Genomic DNA, 25,326 nt, shown 5'->3' on the forward strand with positions numbered 1-25,326 from the left:
AATTTCCCACTGTTACAAAATAAGTGTTATATTTCCTTATGCTTGACCCAAATAAACTCCATTTCTCTTTCCTTTTATTAAAATGAAATAAAAATAAGTAGGCAGACAATTTAATTTGAGATTCTCTTACCAGTAAATCTTCTGAACAAATTTTAAACGATCTTATCTTGTCTTTTTTGGGAAATGATCATCATCCACCCAATGTCTCACATCACAAGATGAAGATAGAGTATGACTATGAGCCTTTTTTGACTGTTTATGTCAGTGTAGTTGATGGTCAACAGCCTACATATGACACCTCACCCACTCCATGCCCCCAACACATGGCAACAGCAAACAACTTTTATCCTGCCTGCTGCTTTCTAGAAGCCTCCAAACACAAACCCTAACCCTAACCCCCCCCCCCCCCCCCCCAGTATCTTGAAGTGTGCAGCATCTGGGAATGGAGTGACAACATAGCCCAAGGTTACTGGCTGTCATGTCTGGAGATGTGAGCTGTATGAAATGCGTGTGACAGGCTGTGACCCAAGAGCTACTCATCTTCCAAATCTCGATCCTGGATCTGTGAGGTGTAGCTTCCTAAAAATAGCCCGACAGAGAGTATAAAGATCCCCACAGGGAGCACGGGCCTTCAGAGGAACAGCTCCACAGTTGATATCTACACAGGAACACTGCACAAGAAGTTCTTATCTTTCTGCAGCAGGACAACAGAAGAAAGGAAATCTACACACATTTTTTAAGACCTAAAGAAATCTAATCTTTGATTTGCTGGAGCTAAAGAGCTAAAGAAAATCCAACTCAAACCAAGATGAAGTATTATCAGTGCCCCGTGTCCCAGGACATTAGAATCAATGCTTACAACGAAGACTGTGGACTGCCTGTCGGCTGCAAGAGCTCAGCTTCTCTGAAGCCGATGCGCACTGTGCACTTCCCCAATGACATCGTGTTCCAGGACTATGTGCGACACGGTGAGCTCGAGAGGATTGGACGTTTCATCAGAGCCAGAAGAGTCAACCTGGAGACCATCTACCAATCTGGTACATCAACCACCTGATCTAGGAAATTCTTCTACAGATAAAAATCTTGCTCATTAATCAACATTAATGGCTAAATCTCTCTGCCTTTTTTTGACCTAGGCATGGCCGCCATCCATGAAGCTGTCCTGTCAGGGAACCTGGAGTGCGTGAAGCTGTTGGTCGAAAATGGAGCAGATATCCATCAGAGAGACGAGGAGCAGTGGACCCCACTGCACATGGCCTGCAGCGATGGCTTCCCAGACATCGCACGGTTAGTATCAACACTTTTTAGTGCTGTGCTACAGAGTAACAGTTTTGTGATAATGGTGAATGCATAAATATATTACACCAAAAGAAAAGATAGTTAAGGTAAAAGGATCAGTCATGGACTCTACATGAGAAGATTATGGAGATCCAAGACCTAGAAAGTAACTCGTGGAGTTGCCTTAAACCAGGGGAGGTATTTCTAATGTCCAGAATCTCCACTGGTAACAAGTGAGTCGGCTAAATGACCCTGTTTTTTTTAATCCATTTATTGCCTAAGTAAGCATATTGCTCCTTTCAAGTCTAACTCCTAATGGTATAGTGAGTGATGATGCCATAAGAGTAAAATAGATGATGCGTTGAGGTATTTTTTGGGGGCGTGGCTAACTGATGGACAAGTTGCTACCAAAACAAATCTAGGTCTAAGTTGGTGTTTTATATTTTTGGAGAGAACATTTTCTTTAAAGCCTGTGCACATATACACGCGCAGAGTTGCTCCACAGCTTGCCTGCGTCACAGAGGTAAGAGAAGCTGGAGGGTCTGCTGCATTCCTGCACTGCTCTGACCTTGCTGACACTGAAGAATGACTGAAACTCGCATTGAGTTTGTCAAAGTAAGCGAACCAGCCAGATTCGATCCTTCTTAGTAAGCAGAGTTGTTTTGTGCTTCTTTCAGCTACCTCCTCTCGCTGGGTGCCGACCCTGAGCTGGAGAACGAGTGCGGGGAGAAGCCGGCTGACCTCATCGAGCCAGACAACACGGAGCTGCTGGAGCTCTTCGGGCTGGCTGTCAATGACTGAGGACCTGTCATTTTGAGAACCAAGCACTTGTCTTTATCCTACTGCCCAGTCAGTTCTGCAGGGATGGACAGAGGAAAGTCAATCCAGCATCCTGATTTTGTGAGCTGCTTCAGCTCTCCGGAGGTCAAGGACTGTGGATGTGAGGTGGAAGGCGGAAGGCGGAAGGCGGAAGGCGGAAGGCGGAAGGCGGAAGGCGGAGGGGCTCTCAGGGCCCATAGGCTGCCTCCCGAACAGAGTGGACTCTGGTAGAGGCTGATCTCTGATCTCCTTCAGCACAGATTTACATTGTCCTGTCAGAGTTTCAGATCTTTTATCCCGTAGTGTAATGAATGAGTAATATTATCAGAAGTCGGTTGTTCTTGGCATGTTGCTGGGATAAGGAGGGCTTCTGAATGTTTTGAAACCAGAAACTGTTGTTGATGCTCAGCTCATTAGCGCCTCGCTTGAAGATAAAATTAGCAAAACCAGACACCTTTGTGTTTACTGCCTTTAAAGCGAATGTGCTTGTGGTCAGTTAGAAGTTAAACCCCCAACGGTTTTTTCTGATCCCTTGTAAGCTTAGTTAACTGTGTAAGTTGAGATGAGTTTTTTTTTTTTAAATACTTTTTTAAATAAACTTTATCAAACATTGTTTTTATTTGTCTGCCAGTTTCTTTCTGTCAAATCATTTCTCAGAACTGTTAGACTTGACATGAATTCAACTGCAATGTATGATTAGAAATGAGTACACAGCATCTAACAGTGGCGGGCCTTGCCTCCTCCTATGAAAGATGTTTAGTTGCAGACCATGCAAATAAAAATTCCACCATGTTGTTTATTTTCCATTAGAGTTTTGCCTAATGCAGCCATTCTGTGCTGTTGGTTGGTAGCACTACTCTGCTGGGATTGGCTGTGACTCATTGCCTAAAAGTTTACTCCTCAGGGATTGCTGACAGGAATCATTTTAACCAAGTGGCAACCTCGTGTTGTTGAAAAGTGAGCCAATGTGGAAATGCAAAATACTGCAGTTTGTCGAGCAGAAGCACCAGAAGTCATATACACACCCGATTCATAAAGGCCCCAAATAGGTCTGATTAGCTCATGTCAGCACACACTGTATGGGGGCTACATTTGTTCATAACTCATCTGTTTTGTTTTTATCCAGGATAAGCATTTTTTTTTACAATAAGGTGTGTAGCTTGTCAAGAGGTTTAAACCCCGCCTGAGCTCCAGCTCTTAGCCTGTCGTTAGGCTGACTAGGGTGAGACAGCATTTTCAACATGGAGCCAGCCTTCAATGGACTTCCAAAGGCTTATATTTACAGTCTATGATTTTAACCCAAGAGAATGTCTCTCACATGAAAGTCAATTTTGACTCATAGTTTCATCCCAAAGCGCGTTCTTTTCCTCAACCTAACCAAACTAAACAATTTGCAAGGTTACACTTTGTTAGGCACCAAAACGACCTGTTCAGGTTTAGGATACAATCATAGTTAGGGTTTATTGATTTTTTGCATGTTGGTTTAAAAAAAAAAAAAACTGTTCCTGAACTGAACCAGCAAAAATGAGGATATTAAAGGTGGCCAAATCAAATTGATTATTTAAAAAAAAAAAATTGAGCTAAAAAGAATGTTTATTGTGAACAACGGAGGATTAGAGCCACGTAAAAAAAATAATAATAATACATTTCGAGATTAAAGTCGTAAATTTACGAGAATAAACTCCAAAATTTACGAGATTAAACTCATTCATTTATGAGATTAAACTCATTCATTTATGAGATTAAACTCGTTAATCTACAAATTTAATCTCGTTAATCTATGAGTTTAATCTCAAAATTAAAAGATTTTTTTTTTTTTTACATGGCCCTAATCCTCCACTGTAATTGTGGAATGGGTCTTGGTGTCAAAAATGTCCAACAATTCTGAAGATCACGTTAACTATTTAAGATACTTTGTTATTGTTGTTTTCCCTGCCTTCATCTTCAGTCTTAGAAAATGTGTTTTCAGCAGTGGAAAGAAATTTGAGTGAAAAAACAAAAATACGGCTTCAAGATTTCAGTGGATGCAACAAAAGAGCATGACTAAGAATACATTTTCGATGTCTATTTATTATGTAGCTAAAACTCCAAATCAATGAAGCGGTCTAGTTGCTGGTTATGGAAATACATAGAGGGCTGTCCATCCACTATTCAATTCAATTTATTTTGTATAGCGTCAACTCATAACAAGTGTTATCTCATGACACTTTACAAAAAGCAGTTTTTCCCCTTGTGTGCCAAGCACCATTAGAGCAGCTTTGAAACATATATGAAATATCAGCCATATAGCCATATTTCTAGTTCTCTTAAAAACTACTTATAAATGGTGTCTTGAAGCTCATCACTGGAAACACACAACCATGTGGTTCAACTAAAGGATATTAAAAATTAATTAAAAAGGATTAGAATCAGAAACAGTCAGCAGGACTCAGAAATTCAGGTCATGTTCTTCCAAGCCTCAGCTGGAGGCCTCAGGAGCAATCAAGCATACTGATGAAACAACACGTCCGTCACATGGGACTTCCAAAGCAAGAGAGGCATACAGTGCATGTGATGTTTACTTATTTATTACTACATACTAAATCTGTCAACACAATACCACTCCAAATGTCCTTGGTGTGACATCAGAACCAGGATACAAAAACATGTTTATTTACAGCTGGTATAAAAATCACCTGCATGAACAGGTCTCTCTCTGGGGGGGGGGTCTTTCCCTCCGAGTCTCTGCAGGAAGACCAGCAGCCACTCCTGTACAGCGTCATTCTTTGAACTTCCACTCCTGTCTGCACATGGGGCACTGCTGCTGGACCTGCTGCGAGTTCAGCCATTTCAAGATGCAGTGCATGTGGAAACAATGGGAGCATTGACCCCAGACCAGTGGGCAGTCGTCTCCAGGCACTTTACCTGGAAAAAAAAAAAGGTTAATAATAATTGATTACATGCCTGTTAAGGAAATGACATGTATGTTCAGTCTTTAGTTGAACTTCTTCAAACTGCATCATTTACACCGACTGTATCTACCTACACTTAGTTTTGATGCATTTTGTTTCAGGAAAGAAAATGTGTGCACCTTTAACACATTATAATTCAGATCTGTCTGAACTGTCTGGGAAACTAAAGGCAGTACCTGCTAAACTAAACAACTGATGTGAATCAGTTTCAACATCAATGTTCACAAAAACTCTAAATGCTAAGTCCAAAAATAACTTTTTGTTTCTCAAATAAAAATTGAGGTAATACTCAATTACAGTCAAGATCTCAGAATATCATCCAAGTATCACCCTGCATCACTCCGTTGTTCTTTATAAATACTGCCAAAGTGGCTGAGGCTCTATTCACTTCATGTTAAATTCAGTTGGATGTTAAAAGCTTACAGATACATACTGTAACATTAGAAGTGAAAAACATTTTTATGAAGTGACCCGAGTGACATGCGGCATGGGCCACAAACAACACCACCATGCCATGAACAACACTGACATGCCAGTTCTCCCCAGGTGGCAGACATTGTACTGACCGCCATTATGTGCACATTTGACCTGTTTTATGGAGGCTCAGGTATAAAGGCCATGCTTTCAACATGTTGATGCAGTTAGATAAAAGCTCCAGTGAACTATCAGCTACAATCACATTAATTGGTGCACATTTAGTGGTTAAAAAAATTATGTTTTTTTAACTTTGGGAGGCAAGTTTTGTGTTAAACAAGAAGAACAGAAGATAGATATAAAAAAATGGAGTTGTAGATAATATGCACTGTAAATTATTTGTTTATTTACAAATAATTTACTTCCCTTTGTTATTGTGTTATTGAACAAAGTAATATTACGGCTGTGGCTCAGTTGGTAGAGTCGTCGCCTCTTAACCAGAAGGTCAAGGGTTCAATCCCCAGCTGGGCAATATGACTTGCTCCCACTGCTTTGGTGGTGGTGTATGAATGGCATTAGTTACTTCTGATGGATGATACTACATAGCGATCACTACCATCAGTGTGTGAATGTGTAGGTGTGACATGTGGTGTAAAAGCGCTTTGAGCAGTCTGAAGACTAGAAAAGCGCTAATAAGCTCAAGTCCATTTACCATATTAATTAGTACAATGTTCACAAAATACAGGCCTAATCTGTACACAATACAAAGTTCATTTATCTGTTCTGATTTTCTCTGTTTTTAATATGGCAATAAATATTGCAGATCATTTTGAATGACAAGCTACAGCAAGTAAAGGAAAACGTTATACAATCTCATTGAGTGGCGTCAGCTCACTTTGAGAAACAGTACGATCGGAAATGTATAATAATAATTCATCATATGCAAATAGAGACAATTTAAGTGTCCATATAGATTTATACCCTCGATGAGAGAGTTCATGCTGTTGCACAGGGCTTTATGGTCAGAACGATAGAAGAGGGCTGTGTTAGTGCTTAAAAACAAAATCTTCTTATAGTTTTGTATTAGATAGATAGATAGATAGATCGATACTTTATTGATCCCGAGGGAAATTCAAAGCATCCAGTAGCAGGTTACAAAGACGTACATGACATGAAACATTTGTTACAAGTTAAACCACAAAACCGACACCTCCCCCTCCCATACATATATCTTAACCTCCCCAAAAGATGTAAAGAATACCCCTAGATGCAATTAAAAATAGACTTATACAAGAAATGTACATAACCCGTGCAGGGATAAAAATATATGTGAAATTTAAACAAGAAACTATAAACAGTTGAGGAAAAAGCTCTGTAATTAGACCTGAATATAAAAAAAAGTGTTGACCTTCTGAAGTTGTGTTGTTTATATATGTACAGCAATGTTTAAAAAAAGCAGATAGTGCAGAGTTATCAAAAACAGACATTAAATAACAGGCAGTGCAAACATTAAATTAAAGGTGCTATTTAAGTAAATGAGGTGATTAGTCAGGTTAAAGTTTGCATTAAATACACATTTGGTGTGGTTACTCACAGTCTGGACAGCAGCCATTAAAGGGCATCCTGCAGATCCCACAGTTTTCATCGTTTGCAACCCAAAGCCAAGAGGCGACTCCGTTCCACTGTCGGATCTTCACCTTCATCCTCCCGGTCTGCAGAGGAGAGAGCAAGAGGAGACACATCAAGCAAACAAGCTAATCTTAGCATGTGAGCTAATGTTCACAGATAGGCTACATGTTATTAGACTACATGCATTTTAGCGTACATTAAGCTTACTTCTAGGCCGAGTCTCCTTCCGATGCCATACAGGAGTTAAGATACTTTTTTTGCGAAACAGAGGTGAAAACAAATTAACATGTTATGGCCACATTAATGTTGGTCCTACTTCTTCTTCTTCTTCTTCTTTCTCCCGCTTAATGGCGGATCAGCTTTTAGTCTCATTACCGCCACCTAATGTGTTGGAGTAAGGACCAATGAGAAGGATAGAAGATAGATAGAAGAATAGATAGAAGATAGATAGAATAGAATCTTTATTATCATTGTATACGACGACACAACGAAACTTCGTTAGCAGCAATCCTAAACAGCAGCGTTTACAAAAACAACAACAAAAATATATTTGTGGTGATATGAGAGAGAACTATGTAAAAAGTGGCCACAGCAATTGCTGTTCAGTGAATGAATGATAATAATAATAAATAAATAGACAGTTGTGGTGACTGAAATAATATATACAGTTATTATTTTGCAGTGACTGGATGAGTAAATAAATAAATAGACAGTTAAAGTTAAAGTGCAGTGACTGAGTAAATAAATAGACAATTATAAAGCAGTGAATTACAAAGTTATTGCACACATAATAATACATTTATATACAATATTTTATGAAATAATTCAGATAGGAAAATAATATATATATATGTATATATACATATATATATACACATATATATATATGTATATCAGCCTTGTTATAATGTGCTCCTTTTAGTTTCCTTCAATGTAACCACTTTTGACTGGTGCATCTGTCCCAATTCTTCTACCATTCATTCCCTGTGTTGTTTGTGATTTGTGATATTTGGTTATATTTCCTTCTTTTATATTTAAATCTGCATCTTCTAACATTGTCTTTACAGTAGTACAATAAAGATGAAATTGATTTTTTATTTTTAAGTCAGAGACATTTTGTCATTCTTGTGGGGACATTTCACCTTTACTTGTACTTTTCCATTTGATGGTTCTGTTAACTCCTACTCCAAGCGAAACACATTGTTCATTTTTAGATACACATTTTATTGAAAACAATCAGTTGTTAAATATGTCACACTGTTGAAGATTAAATCATTGGTAAACTCGGCATTTTGAACATCAAGCAATAAGAATGAACATTTAGTATATAATAAAGATATGTCTGTATTTGGTAAATACTGCATTGAAATCATGTTAAAAGAAGAGATGTTAAAAGAAGAGGACAGGGCAAATGAGAACACTTTGAGATTGGCAAAACCCATCCACTTAAAAAAAACTATTAAGTGATTCAATATGTGTTGGTTTAAACCACACAAAACAAATGCAATGCCAAAGAATTGAACATTTTGGAGAACAAAATAACTTAAAAATACAATTATTAAACATAAATTGCAAACATTCAACATTGCAGAGTTGAATGGTGAACTCCACAGCAGCTCGGAGTAAGCCTCCTGAAGCCTGCAGCTGCTGCACACTGGAAACCTACGGATGCAAAGAAAATGGCCCGTTTCAGATTGACAGTCCTCATACTCACTTTTGTTTTTAAGATTTTTTTTTTGTGGTGAATGAAATGAAAATAGACTTAATCACCAACGAAACAAAAACAACTGGATCAATGTAGTGAACTTCTTAACAGTTCTTTTAAACTCCCTCACTGCATTCATACATTCTTTGAGGTCGATTTGGAGCTCACCCTAGCTGTTCTCCTCATCATCAATCTGATGAAGTTCTTCTGGCATGGTGCAGCAGACGTCATCAGAGTCCAATTGAACCTGGATCTCATCAAGTTCGAGGCCTTCAGCTTCACTGTAACTTGTGCTAACCAGGCAAAGGTAAAACAACTTTACCAATGGAATCAGACAAACAAGAAAAAGGCCACTGTGTGTCCTTCACTGATTGCCACCTAGATGTTACTGAGATAATAATATTAGACTTTGGGGAAAAAAAGAACCCATAAACAAACATATTTAATAACAGTGAGTTTATGGATAAAAAGATCAAATACTGAGACAATGTTTATGGCCTACCTTGGCATTTCCTCTCCATGAGCCGCACTGTCCATTTCATCAATTTCTAATCTAGAAACTTGGTACACAAGTGCCACTCCAATGCAGTCTCCAAAGACATTTAGGACGGTGTTGCAGCGGTCTCTGGGAGGAACAACAAAGGAAAATATACAGATTTCAATATTTTTGTGGAGAGTACAGTTAGAATAAAGTAGAAATCTAGATTTAAAAATGACTGTTTTTTAAACCTAGACTCTATTTGACACATGTTGGAGACGAAAATGACTTTTGGAAGTTGGGAAAAAAAAGGCTGTATTAGCTGCAACTTCATGTTGGGTCAAATCTACCTGATTAAGGGAAATCCACTGAAAGTTTTTTTTTTTTCCATTGACAGGTTGAATTTTTTGTGAGGGTAGAACAACATTCCAAGAAAAGATCCCGACAGAGCAAGATTATTTTAGGGAGTAAGATGTTTTATTTAAAAACCTAAAAGCCACCTATACAAAAGGGGACAGGGGGGTTGTCGGTAGCCTAGTAGTTAGTGAGTGCGCCCCATGTACAGAGGCTGAAGTCCTCCAAGCAGACGGCCCGGGTTTGAATACGACCTTTGGCTCCTTTCCTGCATGTCTGTCCCCAATTTCCGACTCTATCCACTGTTCTATCTTTAAATAAGGCATAAAAAGCCCCAAAATCAACCTTACAAAAAAAGAGCACGGTAGTTTTCTGTTTAATGTTGCATTCATACGTCAATTTTTTTCCTTTCATTATTGTGTTACACAAATATGTGTGTGGTCTTGGTGCTCTAAATAGTTAAATAATTGTTTTCCCGTCCACCCCATCCATTTTCCGTGGTCTATCTGATAATTCAAACTGATTTATAACAGCATAAATAACTCAAATTACAAAACCCTATGCAAATAGATGATGCTGGGTTAGCAGCATGGCCTCCTAAAAACGGTTCCCTCTAAAGGTTATGTTAAAGTTTGTTCAGTTTACATGTGGATGTCTTCCAGCTGTTATTAGGTGCAAACCAATCCAAATGAAGCTATAATGATTCGACATTTTGTTTGACTTGAAAATGCAACTTACAGGATCCATTCTATGACCACCAGAATGGCAGCTTCCTTTGAAGGTAAACCGATTGCTGTCAGCACAAAGAGAGTGGTCACTGCTCCTGTCGCTGGGATTCCTGCTGCACCTACGCTAGACACTGCTGATGTCAACCTGTACATCCAGCACAGACACTCTTAAGTTTGTTTGAGTAACAGGTTTCTGATTTGGAGGACAGTAATATGAAATTGCATTTAACATTTTTGTAATCACTTCCTTTTAGAGGTTCCTTGTCAAGGTTCATATTTGCTGTAATAATATCCTAACAAATAGGAACAAGAGTGGCTTACATAAGGGTGATTAATTGGCCTATGGTGAGATTGATGTTGGTGAGTTGGGCGATGAAAACAGCTGCGACCACTTCATAAATGGCAGTCCCATCCTTGTTGAGGTTTGTGCCAATGGGCAGTATCAGGCGAGTGATTCTTTTGTCTAAGTTGAGTCGTTCTTCACAGCATTGGAAGGTGTGAGGCAGTGTGGCAGAGCTTGGAAAGACATGATGTGTGTTAGTTTACCTGACCATTTATAACACGACAAGGTTGTCAAAAAACAACAACCCGACTTGCACATGTACCAATATAAAGAGCGTTATAAGCTGATGCTGCACTGTTATGTCATCTTACCTGGATGAGATGAGGAATGCGGTCAGTAAGGCAGGAGTGACCCCGCGGACGACAGTCATGGGGTTACGTCTGGTACACACAACATAAATCAGAGGGAGAAGTATTCCTCCGTGGATTATAAGCCTGAAACACAAAGAGATTGCAAAGTGATTACGAATGAAATCAAATACAATCACTGACAAAAGCAAGAGTTTGAACCCGGGTTAAAAATTCAGCTGATGGGTGGGACCCTGGATGACATTTTATTATTTTTTAACATTGATAATATTATGGCAAATGGTAAACGGACTTGAGCTTGTATAAGCAGTTTTCTAGTCTCCTGACTACTCAAAGCACTTCTACAGTGCATGTCACACCTACCCATTCACACAGGGCGGAGGCTGTTATGTAAAGTGATCTTCAGAATAATTAATCCCATTCATACACACGCCTACGCTGCCGCCGAAGCAGCGGGAGCAATTTGGGGTTAAGTGTCTTTACCAAGGACTCATCGGACATGTTGCTTCAGGAGGTGGGGATCTTCCAGTTGAGAGACAACAGACTCTACCAACTGAGCCACAGCTGCCTAACATAATATAACAATGTTGTAGATTTGTGCGAAACACTGATATAAGATCATTTAAAAAATGATTAATACCAAAGGTATAATTAAAAGAGGGTTGATTAATTAGCTAAATATACTTTTATTGTGAGATTGAACTGGGAGGGTTGAGCAGTTAGTATTATTTTTTGGTGCAATTAATCATGATATTTAATGTTGGAAAGGGCTAGCTATTACTATTTAATTAACATGTCTGAGTTTATCTGACATTTCAGTAAAAATACAAAGAAATAACTTACCAAAGTTTAATAACCTTATAATGCAAAAAGCTCCTACTCTTTGTGATCAGCTGAATTCTTTGTTCATTTTTTGTTTATAATACGCCTTCTGCACTGCTGCTATGGAGGCTCAGAGATCAATACAAGCACCTGCACTTAGACTAGACTACTACATTACTAAGTGAGTGCTACAACAATAAAGGGAACACATACCCGAGAAGAACCACTGCCATGAACTTTGCGAGTTTGAAGATGGTTTCCCAATCGTGAACGTCAACAACATGGTCTATAATCATGAACGTGACTCCAAATGGCAAGTAGCTAGAAGACAAAGCATGAAATGACAAATTAGGAAAAGAACAAACAGAGTAACTGAGCAAACTTCAGCTGGGGAATGCAGCTTAAAGGAATCAGCAAGAACATGCTGTGCCTCTATGTCTATGTAGGAAGACTCCAAATTGAAATGTGAGGTAGAAGAAGAACATTGTCCAGTCTAACTTTATCAAAGTACCTCTCTTTTGTGCAACCAGCTCTCTAGCTGTACTAGCCTGTGGACGACTATGCTGATGAGCAGGAATAACACAGAATACTGGATGGGTAGGGGAGACAACAGCTACTCGGTCTCGGTCTAATTTCTTAATAAAGTTGATCTGCATACTACAAGTGTTGCCTTTTGAATTCTTCAAACATTTTTATTTTCAAATTTAAAAAATATCTATAAATGCATCCAAAATCAATCTCCTACCTTAACTTCAAACATGTCTATCATAGTATTCCTCTCATAAATGTTACGGTATGCTGTTGAAGCTTACCACAGTATCAGGCCGAATATATATTTGCTGGCCTCATTCAGGGCAGTGAAGACTTCTACAAGTTTGCTCCCTGATGCTCCCATCTTGGACAGGGTGTAGCCCACAAAAAGAGACCAAGCGATCAGGCCCAAAGTGTTGGTTCCCTCAACATATAGACCCACTATTCGCTCTTGTGTCCCGTTCTATAACAAGGCCAGGGTAACTCGTGAATTATCACAGCCTGGGACCAACTTCATGTTTCAAAGATATTCAACTTGAATGTGAAAACAAATCATCACAGTGACATATTACTTACTGTTCCCAGGCTAGAGTTCATCTCATCTTCTTCAAGCTCAAACTCCACCAATTCAGTCTTGAACTATAAAAAAACAGTAATCATTCATATGTGAATTATAAAAAGTACATGACATGAATAAGTCTGAGTCTCCAGTAAGCCTTAATACCTGATGGAAGGTGGTCCGAAACAGGTTTTCAGGGAATATGTTTCTATAAAGGATAAAGAGAAGTCACACCATCAGTGAGCTTTTAGAAGTTATTAAACAAGACGTGCAGCTATGATGTGATGTTTGTTTAACTTTTTAAGAACTGATATCATGTAGTGTTAGTGATAGAATGATGCCAAAGTATAAGCTTTCCTCTCACAGTAGTAGATCATACAGTGCGCCGACAGTGGAGAAGGACTCCTCATCAAGTTCGTCAGCTTCTTTAACAATATTAGTGACTCCTGGCTCGATCAGCAGCACCAACATTAACCCTGCAACACAAATTCAAAGTTTAACATTAACAGCAAAACATTTTTTTTTTAAATGTCTTCAATAAAACTAAACATGATCAATCCAGTCTTAAGTCTTTACATTTCATTTGGCAGAAAAAGAAAAAGGATTTGAAAAAATAAGCACTTTAAGTGTTGGACATACTTTACATGGGATTACTTGCCAGGAATAATCATAGACTGTAATATTAATGTAAGAAACCTGAGTGACGTCAGTCACCTGTTACTACAGGAGGCTCATTGGCAGCAGTCGCCATGCTGGAAATCTCAGCCTAACTTACACTCAACCTCACGACAGGCTGAGGTGGGCTTTAAGCCTCTTGACAAACCGTTACATCGCGCCCACTTGTCAATCAGGTCAGCTACGCGCATAAATATGGATAACACGTACCGTTCATAAAATCATAACGGAGCTGTTTTAAAAAGGCATGTTCTGCTGTAAAATTGTCTTTTTTGCCTGTTGTGTGTATGTGACTTCCGGGGCCCCTGGAGCCAGCCTCAATTGGAAACTTGACAAACTGCAGGATTTTGCACTTCCTTTTTCGACTTCTTTTTTCAACACTGGAGGTTGCCGCTGATGAACGATTACACTGCAGCCATCACAGCCTGCCTACAGCAGTGGGAACTTCAAAACATTTTTATCTATTATCCCCCCCCAGTAATAATACTAGTCACCTTTTTAATGACATCTGAACTTTTTAATCCCATGACAAGTCAAAATGCAATGCTAAAATAAGGGTCAAATATACGTGAACATGAAGAGAGGGGGAAATATATGAAGATTACCACCTACTTGAGCTGACTATGCTGGAAATGAGACAAATGATACTATGTGAGTTTCAGGAAGAAAAAAACTTGACATGCTCAAAAAGTAACAAAGAAACAATGCAGTGCTTAAGGTCAGATATGTTCATTAATGAAAATGGAGCCCACACTAATAAAGTTGTTGTCCAATGCTGTTCTTACCTGTGATAACTGCCACAGAAGTTGTTGAGACAAAATATGCTATAGTACGCAAAGTGATTCTTCTGGAAGTTTCTATGCTTAGATCAGAAACACCTGTGGGAAAAATAAATAATAACCTTTAGCCTAAAAAGCAAAGACATAACTGGAACAATGCATGGGGTTACATCAGGGGAATGAGATTTAGGAAGTAAGTCTAACAATGATCTCAGGAAGAATCTGTGTGACGGTACTTCTACACAGTAGTAGGATGTAAGATGCAGCATTACTGAGATCCTAACTGAATGAAATGTAAAACTTTGGGAAAATAAATGCCATCTAATTTAAATTCCCATGAAAAGTATCTCTGTTCAAACTTTATGAACATAAGCTACTGTGTAGCTGTGGCTCAGTGAAGGGAAGCTCGTCTTTCAACCAGAAAGCAATTCTTCGGGACTAGAAATGCTAGTTCAGTCCCAGAGTAAAGAAAGAGTCAGCATCATTTTGTGTTTTCCAGTAATTAACAAACTCTTAAATATTCTTAAGAAAACTTTCAAGTGGAAGTTTGGACATTATATGACAAGGTGGCAATTAGCACAAGAAAAATACGATCGACATAATTTACCTTAAACTTGGAACTTGATTAAGTCACAAGCATGTAACTTTAAGATGTTGTGAATATCTGTATGAACATAATGTTACAGTTAACATTATGAGAAAATACCCCTGTGGCTTACCTGTTATCACACTAGTAACAATGAGAGGAACGGTCATACTCTGCAGCATCTGCATGAGTATCTCTCCTGGAAAGCTGATGTAAATTTGGTCAAGTTCAGTCAAATTGGCATAGAACTTGAGAACTAAGCCAACAGAAATACCTGAGGACAATAACAAAGAAAGTTAGTAAATTAAGCAAATGTTGAAAACAGTTAAAAAATAGCTGAAGTAGCTGAGAATGTATAAATGTTATAGAGGTAACACAAAATCAGAAATGTCATTCTTGAGCAAAGCTTAACCGATATCTAACGCAGCTTAATGTCACATTAAGGCAAAAAAAGTTGCACTACAATGACAACATGTTATGTTTAACTGAGGGCACATAGTATCATTTGAGGATTCAACTCTTGTTATCTGAATTTCAAAGATCCAATCTGCATGGATTGAGTTGGTTTAGCTCAGTTGGTAGAGCAGGCACCAAATGTACAGAGGCTACAATCCTGACACTGTTGGTGCACGTCCTCCCCACACTTGCTCTCTCTCCACACACAATTTTGGTCACTCTACAGCCAGGAAGATCATTTTCAATCCTGCATAATATTATAATTGTATTCATGGTTTCTGTTAATAACATATAAAGTGCAATGTACCCTTCCCCCTTCTTGCATGTATGCCAAAAGAGCTAGCATTGGAATTCAAAAAAGATACTTAAGTGTTCCTCTGATTACCCTTTCATGAATCAGATGAAGCTTTTGAAATTGCAGCAATGACAGCAGCTAGTAGGTCCATTCTGTATCAGTGTTTTTCTCACTTAGAAGAAACAAGAGCTAGAACTACAGGCCTTAGTTTTGTCTTTAATTGTAGAAGTCAATAGAAGCAATGAGGAACGAGTGAAAACTTTTGCTGCTGACTACAGGGTTAGTAAAGCAAGAGGAGGAAAAATCAGCAAATGATTCCTTAACAGTTGTTTACAAATTCAAAATAAAACATGAATTCGTAATTAAGCTAACGTGACAAGCCTGCATCACACGTGTAGAAAATTGTGTCTTTAGATACATACAATCCACATTTTTCTTTAGGTGAGGTTCTTACCAGACACTAAATAGTAGCTAATATTACGTGGTCTTGAAGCCTAATGATTTTAAATGTGCACAAGATGACGCTGTTTAACCTGTTTTTGAATTGTACGCTTAAAACAAATACTTCAGGACTCTCACTGTATGCAAAATGTCAATTGTGCCAAATATAAAATGACACTATTAGCTTTAGGGGTACTGAGAAACTAAATAGTGTCTGTTTAAAAGGTTAGGGCACGATATGTGATCAGTCAGTCCCAGAATTTGGCGCCACACCACCAATGTCCGGCTTCTTCAAATCCTTTGCAGATTGAGAAAACTGATCTTGTTGCTAGGGCAACAGAAGTATGAAAAAGTGAACTGAATCAAAGCAACGAAAGTGACCGTGACTGACAAAACATCCTTGTATACACAATACACATATTTGTTCAAAATCAATCTTAAAAAGTAAAAAATGTTTTCAGTTTTCTCAGTGGCTTTGTCATTCACATATATTTCAATATCTCTTTATTTGTATTTCTGTAAATTAAATTAAAATAACTAATTAATTAATAATTTAATAATACACTAAATTTAAAAATAGATAAATTAAATTAAATTAAATTAAATTAAATTAAATTAAATTAAATTAAATTAAATTAAATTAAAAATTAATTAATTAATGCCGCTACTTTCGCTAATTAATAAAAATTATAAATAAATAATATATTACGTATCATTTGCCAATACAGTTGCCCTAATAAAGTTTGATATTTTACAACCAAGGCTGAGCAGAGTTAGCTATCTTAACTTTGGTCTCCGAGTAGCATCGTTAGCTTGACACACTGTTGTTTTGTAGCTATAAACTAGACATTACTTACCCAGGAAAACAGCTAACAGATTAGCAATCAGAACTTTATTCCGTTTAGCGATATTACACAGTTTTTCCATCCGACCACAACAGGCGCTTGGTGCAGGGAATGTAGTCTCTTCATCCAGGCTTTCACTGTGCTCCATTTCAATGTACAGATACTGAGCTAAAAGGAATCAAACTGACATTAGCCGGCTAATAATGTTACAACCATAGACTGTAAGGTTACAACGCACTTCACTATTTCTTGGCTATTTTGAGTGGACATCTTTCGGGGACATGATAAATAAATCCACACTTTGTTTTTTAATAATAAATGACTCACCAAGTCGAGACAGACAGCTCCGAGTATCAGTTATTTTCTGTTGGGATTTTGAAGGACGTTTGAACGTTATGAGAATATGAGCGTCCCTGTAAACAGAAAAATGTTTTTTAGTTTTTTTTTTAGTTTTTTTTTTGTTGCATTAATTAATTTTTATTTATTTGAGAAATATAACAACAAAAAAACACATAAACCCACATAAAAAATAAAATAAAAATAAAAAATCCACACACACAAACCCAAAAGACAGACCAAAGCAAAAAAGTGACACACACATCACCAATGACATAACCGTGATTTACTTTCAGTTTTTGCAACCAAAATAATGTTTACATACGTCCCCTTTTCATTATATATTTTTATTAAATTAAGATATCACGACATTTTCCCATGCCAACCTGTATCTAAACATCCTCCATCACTTGTTGTCGTGGAAACCATCTGTCTGTTTCCATGTTTTGTTTTAGTTTTTTATACAAAAGAAGAATGTATTATTAACCACCAGGCCAAATTCAGCAACGAAAAAAATTTCAGCAACGAAAAAAACTTATATTACATGCAAAAGTTCTCAAAACTACTAAATAAACGTTTCTGTGTGTTATTATTCTTTTCACAAACATAAAATAGTTCGGTTCTGCTACCTGTCCTGTAAATCAAAAAAATATATATGTTTTTTATTTTTTTCATACAAAAGAAGAATGTATTATTAACCAGCAGGCCAAATTTCAGCAATGAAAAAAACTTATAAATTTATAAAATTAGGCTTTAAAATCATGAGAAATGTAGCTGTTCTCTCTCCTCTGGGATGATGTGGGCGTGTCCATAGAATGCGCCGAAGCCACGCCCACTCGCGGAGAGACGTTCCCTTCCCAACTGTCAAAAATGTAAATGACCTGACTATGGAGGCCTCAGCTCCTCTATCAGACCTACCCAGCCCTAAATAAATGACCCACCAGAGACTGAATGTGATTTTGAACTGGAGAGTGAACCTGTTTCCCCTCAGTCTGTCACAGAATGGTCTTTTTTTTTCTCTCTTTACTTTAGTCTAGCAATGTGTAATGGAAGCCTGTTTCTCAATAGCATAGCTAGCCAAATGAAATAAGCTTAGCTCATTCAACAGAACAGACTCACTTGTCTATCTGTCTGTCTATTTTTCTGTTTGTCTGCCCATCCAACATTTCTCTCTATATCTGAGTGATAGAAAGTAACAACTGTGAGCTACTCCAGTAAAAATATTGTGGTGCTTTAATTGAGTGTAGTGCAGAGGAGGACTTAAGCTACTACAAATAGATAGCAATATGGATATAGATTATAGAAGATGTAATATAATTAAAGAAAAAATGATAATACTGCACTACAGTATCAGATCCTAAGGAGAAAGTGGTTCAATGGTGAAATGAGATGAGTGAAAACAGAAACAGGGCATTTAAAAATAATAAAGATATTCTAAATTTCCAACATATATATATAGACTAGTTATAGTATAAAAAGCTTAGGCGGCGGTTAGAGGACCGTAAGAAGAACTTACTAAAGGAAATTTTATGATTAAGGAACTAGACCCCAATATGAGAAATTGGGGTATGATTCGAACAATGAGAGGGGATAGAAGAGACTGAAATAACTTAGTTTTAAATGATTGAAAGGATGATGCAGTTACTAATAAATAAATTAAAAGCAGAGTTATAAACCATTGTTATTGTGCACAGTTTTAATTTCAGTGATGAGGCAAGACGGTACAGGGACAAAAAAACATCTGAAATTATGGAGGATCATATTGAGAATGAGATGAGTGTCCCATTTACTGTGGGAGAGGCTATCAAAAATAATTGGCATAATCTGAAATGAGTGTTCAAGGGAGACAGAGACATGGGGATCAAAGTGGGGATTTAAATTCTCTGTGGAAAAATGGTATGAGGGACATAAATAAATGTTGGGAGAAATGCATACAATAATGTATAAATAAATAAATAATTTAATAAATGCATCAATAAATATATAAATACATGTATAAATGCTGAAAACAGTACATCAATGAACAAATAATAAATACACTTTGTTAATGAAAAGGCTATTTATATATTCTTACATGTATTTATTCATTTATTAGCGTATTTCTACAGTTATATATGTATCAATGCATACATTTCCACATTAATTGAGTTATTGATTTATTTCCGTATTTTTACATTTACACATCTATTTATTTCTGTGTCCAGGTCCTAAGAGGAAAAGTATATTTGTAAATTTGCTTCTGTCTGTTTTTCAAAATTGAATCAAAACCAATCCTACTTCAGTAATGTTAGGACGGCCCACTTAATTTACATATTTACTTTTCCTTATAGAACATGGACACAGAAATACATAAATAAAAATATGAATTTATTTATTTATTGATGCATTTATTTAATTATTTATTTATTTATACATTATTGTATGCATTTCTCCCAACATTTATTTATTTATACTTTTTTGTATACATTTTTTGTCCCTCATAAGATAATGTCATTTTCAAGAAAAAGAATGACAATATATTGTGCTACAAAATTCATTCCAGTAGGTGGCGGTAAAGATCCTTAACGCTGGTTTGCCAACTGCCAATCAAATCACCAGAAGAAGAAGAAGAGCACGTAATCGCCATTTTTGCCAATGTGCCAACTACGCATTTCCGCTTTCCGCCAGTTTTAGGACCGCGCCAGAGCAGCAGATAAACAATCACACCTCGACACCATAAGTTCTTTGTTCCATCTGAGCTTCAGCCACACGCTTCACTACCACCACCATGTCCGAAAAGATGAGTATGTCCCTGGACGACATCATTAAGATGAACAAGAAAGGAAGCGGCGGTGGAGGAGGATCGTTCAGGTCGACGGCAAATTCTGGACGGACCGGCGGATCATCGAGGCCAACGCGGAGTCGACAGAACAACTTCAACCGTGAAAGAAACAACAGAGCCACACCGTACACCAGGGTATGAACGAGAAGCTACTGAAATGAACATAGTTGACTGGTATAACATGTAATCCTGGTGGTAGGTGTTCAGTAATAATGGACGTCACCTGATAAACATATAATATGCTAAGCAACAACAGGGAAGCTAAAGAGTCCCCGTTCACCTGAATGAAAATGTCCGCCTGACTGACTGACTGACTGCACATGTTCTAACATCATGTGCCGCGTTTCCCACTGAAATTAACAGCATTTACAAAAAAATGTTAATAAAAGCCGCGCGTCGGATACTGGTCCCCATGTGAGATCCAAGATGGCTGCTGTGAGTCAGACGATGTCCTTTTATTTGTAAGGTGAGGGGGATTAGCTGAATCGTTTTCCCATCATTAATATAAATATTATATTATTATATTAATATAAATATTATATTAATGTGTTTACTAGAGTCGCAGCTGTTAACGTACTCGAATCCCCCCAAAAAAATGGTCAGAGTGAAAATGCGGTTACAAAACAGCCAAATGTGACGAGATCACTGACCTGATTGTCTTTTATTTTTTTAATGTAAGGCATTTTGACGTGTTCTGAACACCTCAACAATCGCATGCCATGTGCTTTGCACAAAGTTTCCTGCTTCATCAATTCAATTCAAAAAAACTTTATTTGTCACCGGGGTGCAATTCAAAGTCTCACAGAGCAGTAAATTAACAACAGTACAAGTAAACGAAACATTTTAACCTAAATATAAAGTGTCAATTTAAATACAACTTAAAGCTTAAACTTAACTTCAAAATACAAAATATAAAAGAGTAGATATAAGTGGACAGTGATCGGACTAACAGATGTAAACAAAACTATGTGCAGTAAACAAGAAATAAATATATATATATATATATATACACACACACAGAGCTATGTGCAAGTAGGCAAATACTAAATGATAAGTTATTAAGGTGCATGGTGAATAATGGAACAACAAACAACATCAAACTTGATCTACTGAGAATGTAAACTTGATTAGACCACACAGAACCTGAAGATTGTGTTGTCGTCTCTTCTCTTCACAGCCCAGAGAGTTGCCAGACAAATGGCAGCACGACATGTTTGAGGAGCATGTTGGCGGACGCAGGGGACCGAGTGCAGTGGCAGAAAGAAGTGTAGAAAGTAGCGGCAAGCTCCTGGTTTCCAATCTGGACTTTGGCGTTTCTGACTCAGATATCAAGGTATGTTACCAATCCTTATCCAGCCATAATCACAGTACTGTCACCATGTAGGGGGGATAAAACTGATGTTTCTTCTCTTATCTCCAGGAATTGTTTGAAGAGTTTGGCGAATTAAGTAAAGCATCCGTACACTACGACCGCTCAGGTCGCAGTAAAGGAACTGCAGACATTCACTTTGAAAATAAGGCGGATGCCGTCAAAGCCATGAAGCACTATAACGGCGTCCCTCTTGACGGTACAGATCTGTTTTTCCGTGCTAAATGAAATTTCTGCCTAGGGTTGCGTCTCGAGGAGGGAAAGGATTCTGACTCTTTTTATAACCTTTTATTCTTAAGGCCGCCCCATGAAAGTCCAGCAAGTGACTTCAGACGATGACGACACACCGAGTAGACAAACTGTACAAAGGTAAGTTGCAACATGGTGGCCATGCACTTTGAATGCAGATGTGAGCCATTGAGTTTGTGATGGTGGATAATAGAGATTTATTTAGAGACAGTAATAATGACTTGATTCTCCAAGTCCACAATTCAATTTCCCCAATTGATTTTAAGATTTATGATTGACTTCCACTTCTGATCTTTTCAGAGACTGTAATATATTTCTTGTAAGTTCTACTTACTACATGAGCTAAGATAGGGATCAGACGACAAACAAAAACCACAACACCTTGGATACCATATTCTGGTCCGATAACCTACAGAAAATCTTAAAATAGAGACTGACAGTGAATTCATTGACGCACTCAATTTCTTCACTCTTTGTAATTGCAGTGCAAAGTAAAGACATTACTGTCAGTGTGCCTACGTTAGACAGAAGGCCTAAAGTCCATCCACAACCAAGAAACACATTTAAAAGCAAACGTCATGATAAAGTCAACGAAGGTTAGCAGAACAGAAGTGAGCTGTAAAGATACTGATTTCAAAAACAGGCTTTAAAAATAGAGACAACATTAGGAGAAATGTAAGAACAATTGTTCACAGTCCGTTTTAAATATGTGTCTCAAGTGAGGGTGGTCTCGTGAAGTTTATCAGAACCGGGCTGCAAACAGTTTGCAACACTGAGGTCATCACAGTTTACACAGCTTAATATTAGTGTAACTTAATGAAGTCTTAATGGCCTTTTTTCTTTCGTTTTCAGAAATTACAACATAAAAACGTGAACATTTGTGCTCAGATAAATATAGTTATACAGTTACTGTTGAGACTAAAAGTGAAGGAACCTGCCTCCAAAACTCTGACTTACGGGCAGAAGGCAGATTTCCAGTTCTTTTAAAGTCTTTCTGTGCTGTGTTGCTGCAGGCTAAGGGATTTCTATGCTATTTTTTTATACCTTCCAATTTGTTCTAAAAAGGAGGAAGGGAATGACAGAAAATACTGAGAGTTTTCCACCCTCTTGATTTTGATGATTGAACTTGACAGCTCTGCTAATTCTTTGATTCAGAATTTTTTTTAAAACTTGACTTACTTCTAATAAGCTTGCTTATCTTGCAGTCAAATCAGTGACTGGTTAAGCGGTTGTTTTACTATAAAAATGTGGTCTCTACAAATGCATGATATGGTTTTGTCTTTCTCTGTTAAAGCAGAGGGTTTGATCGCAGCCGGCTTGGACAGCCCAAGTTTGAAAGGAGTGAAAGGAGGGACAGAGGTGAAAGGAGGCAAGGTGGCAGCAGTGGAGGTTTCAGAGGAAGAGGTAGAGGCAGAGGAGGAGGAGGAGGCGGCGGAGGAGGCGGCGGAGGAAGGGGAAGAGGAAACAGACCCCAATTTACTGCTGAGGAGCTTGATGCCCAGTTGGATGCTTACAATGCCAAGGTTTGTATTTAACTAGTACTGAAATGTAGTATTACACAGTGACAAAACTTTGAGCTCTTAGTGATAATTTAATAATCTCTTGTCTCATATTTCATTTCAGATGGACACCAGTTAGAAGTGCTCAGAGAGGATGCTGCTCATTTCAGACCGTTGTTTTCTTACTTCTGAATGAATGATTATGATGGATCACATCTTGTTATACTTGTGTTTGGAAGCCATTTTTACTGTGCAGACCATTATGGTCGATTTAGACTTTTTTATTAAATATTTTTGTAGCTGTGTTCTCTTGGTTTTATGATTTGAGGATTATTCTTTTTGGTCACCAGCTCCAGCGTCCTCCAAATGGACACTTTGAACATTCAATATGATTTTTCTTTTTCTTTTTTTTTTCAAAACCATGGGAACATGATTTAATGGTTTGACAGACAATTACATGTAATGTTGAAGATGTTAAATGTTGTATATAGTTCTGCTGTTTGGAACTGTAAACTTGGCATATGGACATTTCAAAGAGTTTTGTACATAAATGATTATATTGAGTCATCTTTTTGTTGTTTATTTAAAAAGTGACACTGTTCTACACTGTTACAGTATCTGTGTTTTAATAGAAGTATTTGAATCCTTATGTTACTAAATAGCATGTAATGTCACATTTTAATTCAGCTAAACCAACATTTGCTGTTCAGGCATCTGAAGTAGTAAACTGAATAAGCTTCTGAAGTGTGAGTAAAATTAATGTGGCTGCAATTGACAGTTACGGGATAATAAAAAATGGCACAAACGGAGAATAGTGATGGGATTAAGAGCAGGGTTTCGGGCCAAGTAGATAATCACATGCTGGTAGTTTCTTTGGTATTTTGGTGTATGACCAATAGAGTAATTGGATGAAAGTAAACAGCAATACTTTTACAGGCAAAAACTACTAAAGAAATATATAGATGCAGTACATTTATTTTTTGGTTGTCTTTAGGTGTAAAAATCAGAGTGCTGAACACTTCAAAGTCAGGAATGTGTCAGACATTGCCCATGTTTGAGCAAATGTCTAAGGTAAGAAATACTGTAGCGTAATATTGGTTATGAAACAGTCCATTGAAAGTTCAACAACGGCTACCGTCCTTCTTACTCGTCCTTCAAAACCAAGTAGCTTGTAAAGGTTGAGTGTCTTTCTAATTTCCTGACTAAGGTTTCTTTTCATCCTCTGAACATGCTTTGTCCTTGTTAATTAGGTCAAGAGTTGGTGAGAGCAAGTGACTGAGGATGAGAAAGAAACCAGTTACTGGACATCTTTCTTTGAATCCAGTTGTAAAAGGGTTTACAATATAATATTTGTCTGTTAACTATGCGTATGCATGTACAACAATCTGTTTTATTTACACCAAAGTGTTATGAAAAACAGTCATGAAGTTAGATACTTTATTGATTCCGAGGGAAATTCATTCATTTAATATAAAATGTTAAGTGATACAGCAAAACATTTTAACAGGCCATATATCCTATGTCTAATATTTGGTTCATTCAAGTTTAATTTATTTAAAAATGCGAGACGTCTTTGTTGCTTTGAACATATTTGAACATGATTTTTTTTTTTTTAAACCGTCTTTATTGACAAATTTAAAATATACAAAAAAAAGTTTATACAAAGTCTTATAAAGGATGAACATAAAACAGCAAAATACACAGGAACAAGTTAATTCAAACATAAATCAAGACTAGGGGGGATTATATATTAAAATAAATAAATAAAAATCAAACTTTTCCAAAAGTAAATATCAGGCAAACGTAAGCAGACAACAAACTGCAGCAAGGACAAAACAATTCAACAAGGGCCAGAAATCAAAATAACAAGAATTTCGATAAATCAGCACTAATCTTTCTAGCAATCCTGCTAGATTTCATTTTTTTCAGAGCTAAGAAAAAATATTTGAAATCCTTTATAAACCAGTCAAAGGAGGAATTTGAACATGGATGCAGTACCTTGAGTTCAACAATTAAAACCTCTTTGTTGGATGTCACGCAGCACGTAACACGTCAT

General features: G+C 37.4%; 4 protein-coding genes and 1 long non-coding RNA gene across 7 annotated transcripts; 2 read left to right on the forward strand and 3 right to left on the reverse strand.

Moving 5' to 3' along the window:
* The first annotated feature begins 508 nt into the window (after positions 1-508).
* ppp1r27b (protein phosphatase 1, regulatory subunit 27b) lies at positions 509-2,852 on the forward strand. The gene is made up of 4 exons (XM_065963354.1): positions 509-1,037; positions 1,137-1,287; positions 1,956-2,223; positions 2,259-2,852. Exons 1-3 carry the CDS (start codon positions 809-811, stop codon positions 2,077-2,079), a joined length of 504 nt encoding a protein of 167 aa, XP_065819426.1. The 5' UTR covers positions 509-808; the 3' UTR covers positions 2,080-2,223; positions 2,259-2,852.
* Positions 2,853-4,648: 1,796 nt separating this feature from the next.
* On the reverse strand, positions 4,649-7,458 carry anapc11 (APC11 anaphase promoting complex subunit 11 homolog (yeast)). 2 transcript variants are annotated; one of them, XM_020652225.3, is made up of 3 exons: positions 7,299-7,458; positions 7,057-7,174; positions 4,649-5,001 (listed from the first exon to the last, which is right to left on the reverse strand). In XM_020652225.3, the coding sequence occupies exons 2-3, from the start codon at positions 7,163-7,165 to the stop codon at positions 4,856-4,858; spliced, it is 255 nt and encodes an 84-aa protein (XP_020507881.1). In that variant the 5' UTR covers positions 7,166-7,174; positions 7,299-7,458; the 3' UTR covers positions 4,649-4,855. The 2 variants fall into 2 exon arrangements, with proteins under 2 accessions (XP_020507881.1, XP_020507880.1); XM_020652224.3 differs by having other exon boundaries at positions 7,288-7,446.
* A 411-nt stretch (positions 7,459-7,869) lies between these two features.
* On the reverse strand, positions 7,870-13,481 carry LOC110005682 (excitatory amino acid transporter 3-like). The gene is made up of 10 exons (XM_065950398.1): positions 13,284-13,481; positions 13,085-13,127; positions 12,937-12,999; positions 12,043-12,150; positions 11,011-11,133; positions 10,678-10,872; positions 10,367-10,501; positions 9,299-9,421; positions 8,965-9,089; positions 7,870-8,753 (listed from the first exon to the last, which is right to left on the reverse strand). The coding sequence occupies exons 4-9, from the start codon at positions 12,123-12,125 to the stop codon at positions 8,966-8,968; spliced, it is 783 nt and encodes a 260-aa protein (XP_065806470.1). The 5' UTR covers positions 12,126-12,150; positions 12,937-12,999; positions 13,085-13,127; positions 13,284-13,481; the 3' UTR covers positions 7,870-8,753; position 8,965.
* Positions 13,482-15,095: 1,614 nt separating this feature from the next.
* Positions 15,096-17,575, reverse strand: LOC109997659 (uncharacterized). The gene is made up of 3 exons (XR_010665107.1): positions 17,324-17,575; positions 17,009-17,164; positions 15,096-15,233 (listed from the first exon to the last, which is right to left on the reverse strand). It is a non-coding gene; the product is annotated as an uncharacterized lncRNA (long non-coding RNA).
* A 2,389-nt stretch (positions 17,576-19,964) lies between these two features.
* On the forward strand, positions 19,965-23,837 carry LOC110005683 (aly/REF export factor 2). Of its 2 annotated transcripts, none has more exons than XM_020660965.2 (6): positions 19,965-20,288; positions 21,331-21,486; positions 21,574-21,721; positions 21,822-21,891; positions 23,069-23,294; positions 23,395-23,837. In XM_020660965.2, the coding sequence occupies exons 1-6, from the start codon at positions 20,100-20,102 to the stop codon at positions 23,407-23,409; spliced, it is 804 nt and encodes a 267-aa protein (XP_020516621.1). In that variant the 5' UTR covers positions 19,965-20,099; the 3' UTR covers positions 23,410-23,837. The 2 variants fall into 2 exon arrangements, with proteins under 2 accessions (XP_020516621.1, XP_020516620.1); XM_020660964.3 differs by having other exon boundaries at positions 19,966-20,288; positions 23,066-23,294.
* Positions 23,838-25,326: the final 1,489 nt, after the last annotated feature.

The sequence above is a fragment of the Labrus bergylta genome, chromosome 1 (genome assembly GCF_963930695.1).
Source record: "Labrus bergylta chromosome 1, fLabBer1.1, whole genome shotgun sequence".
NCBI lineage: Eukaryota > Metazoa > Chordata > Actinopteri > Labriformes > Labridae > Labrus > Labrus bergylta.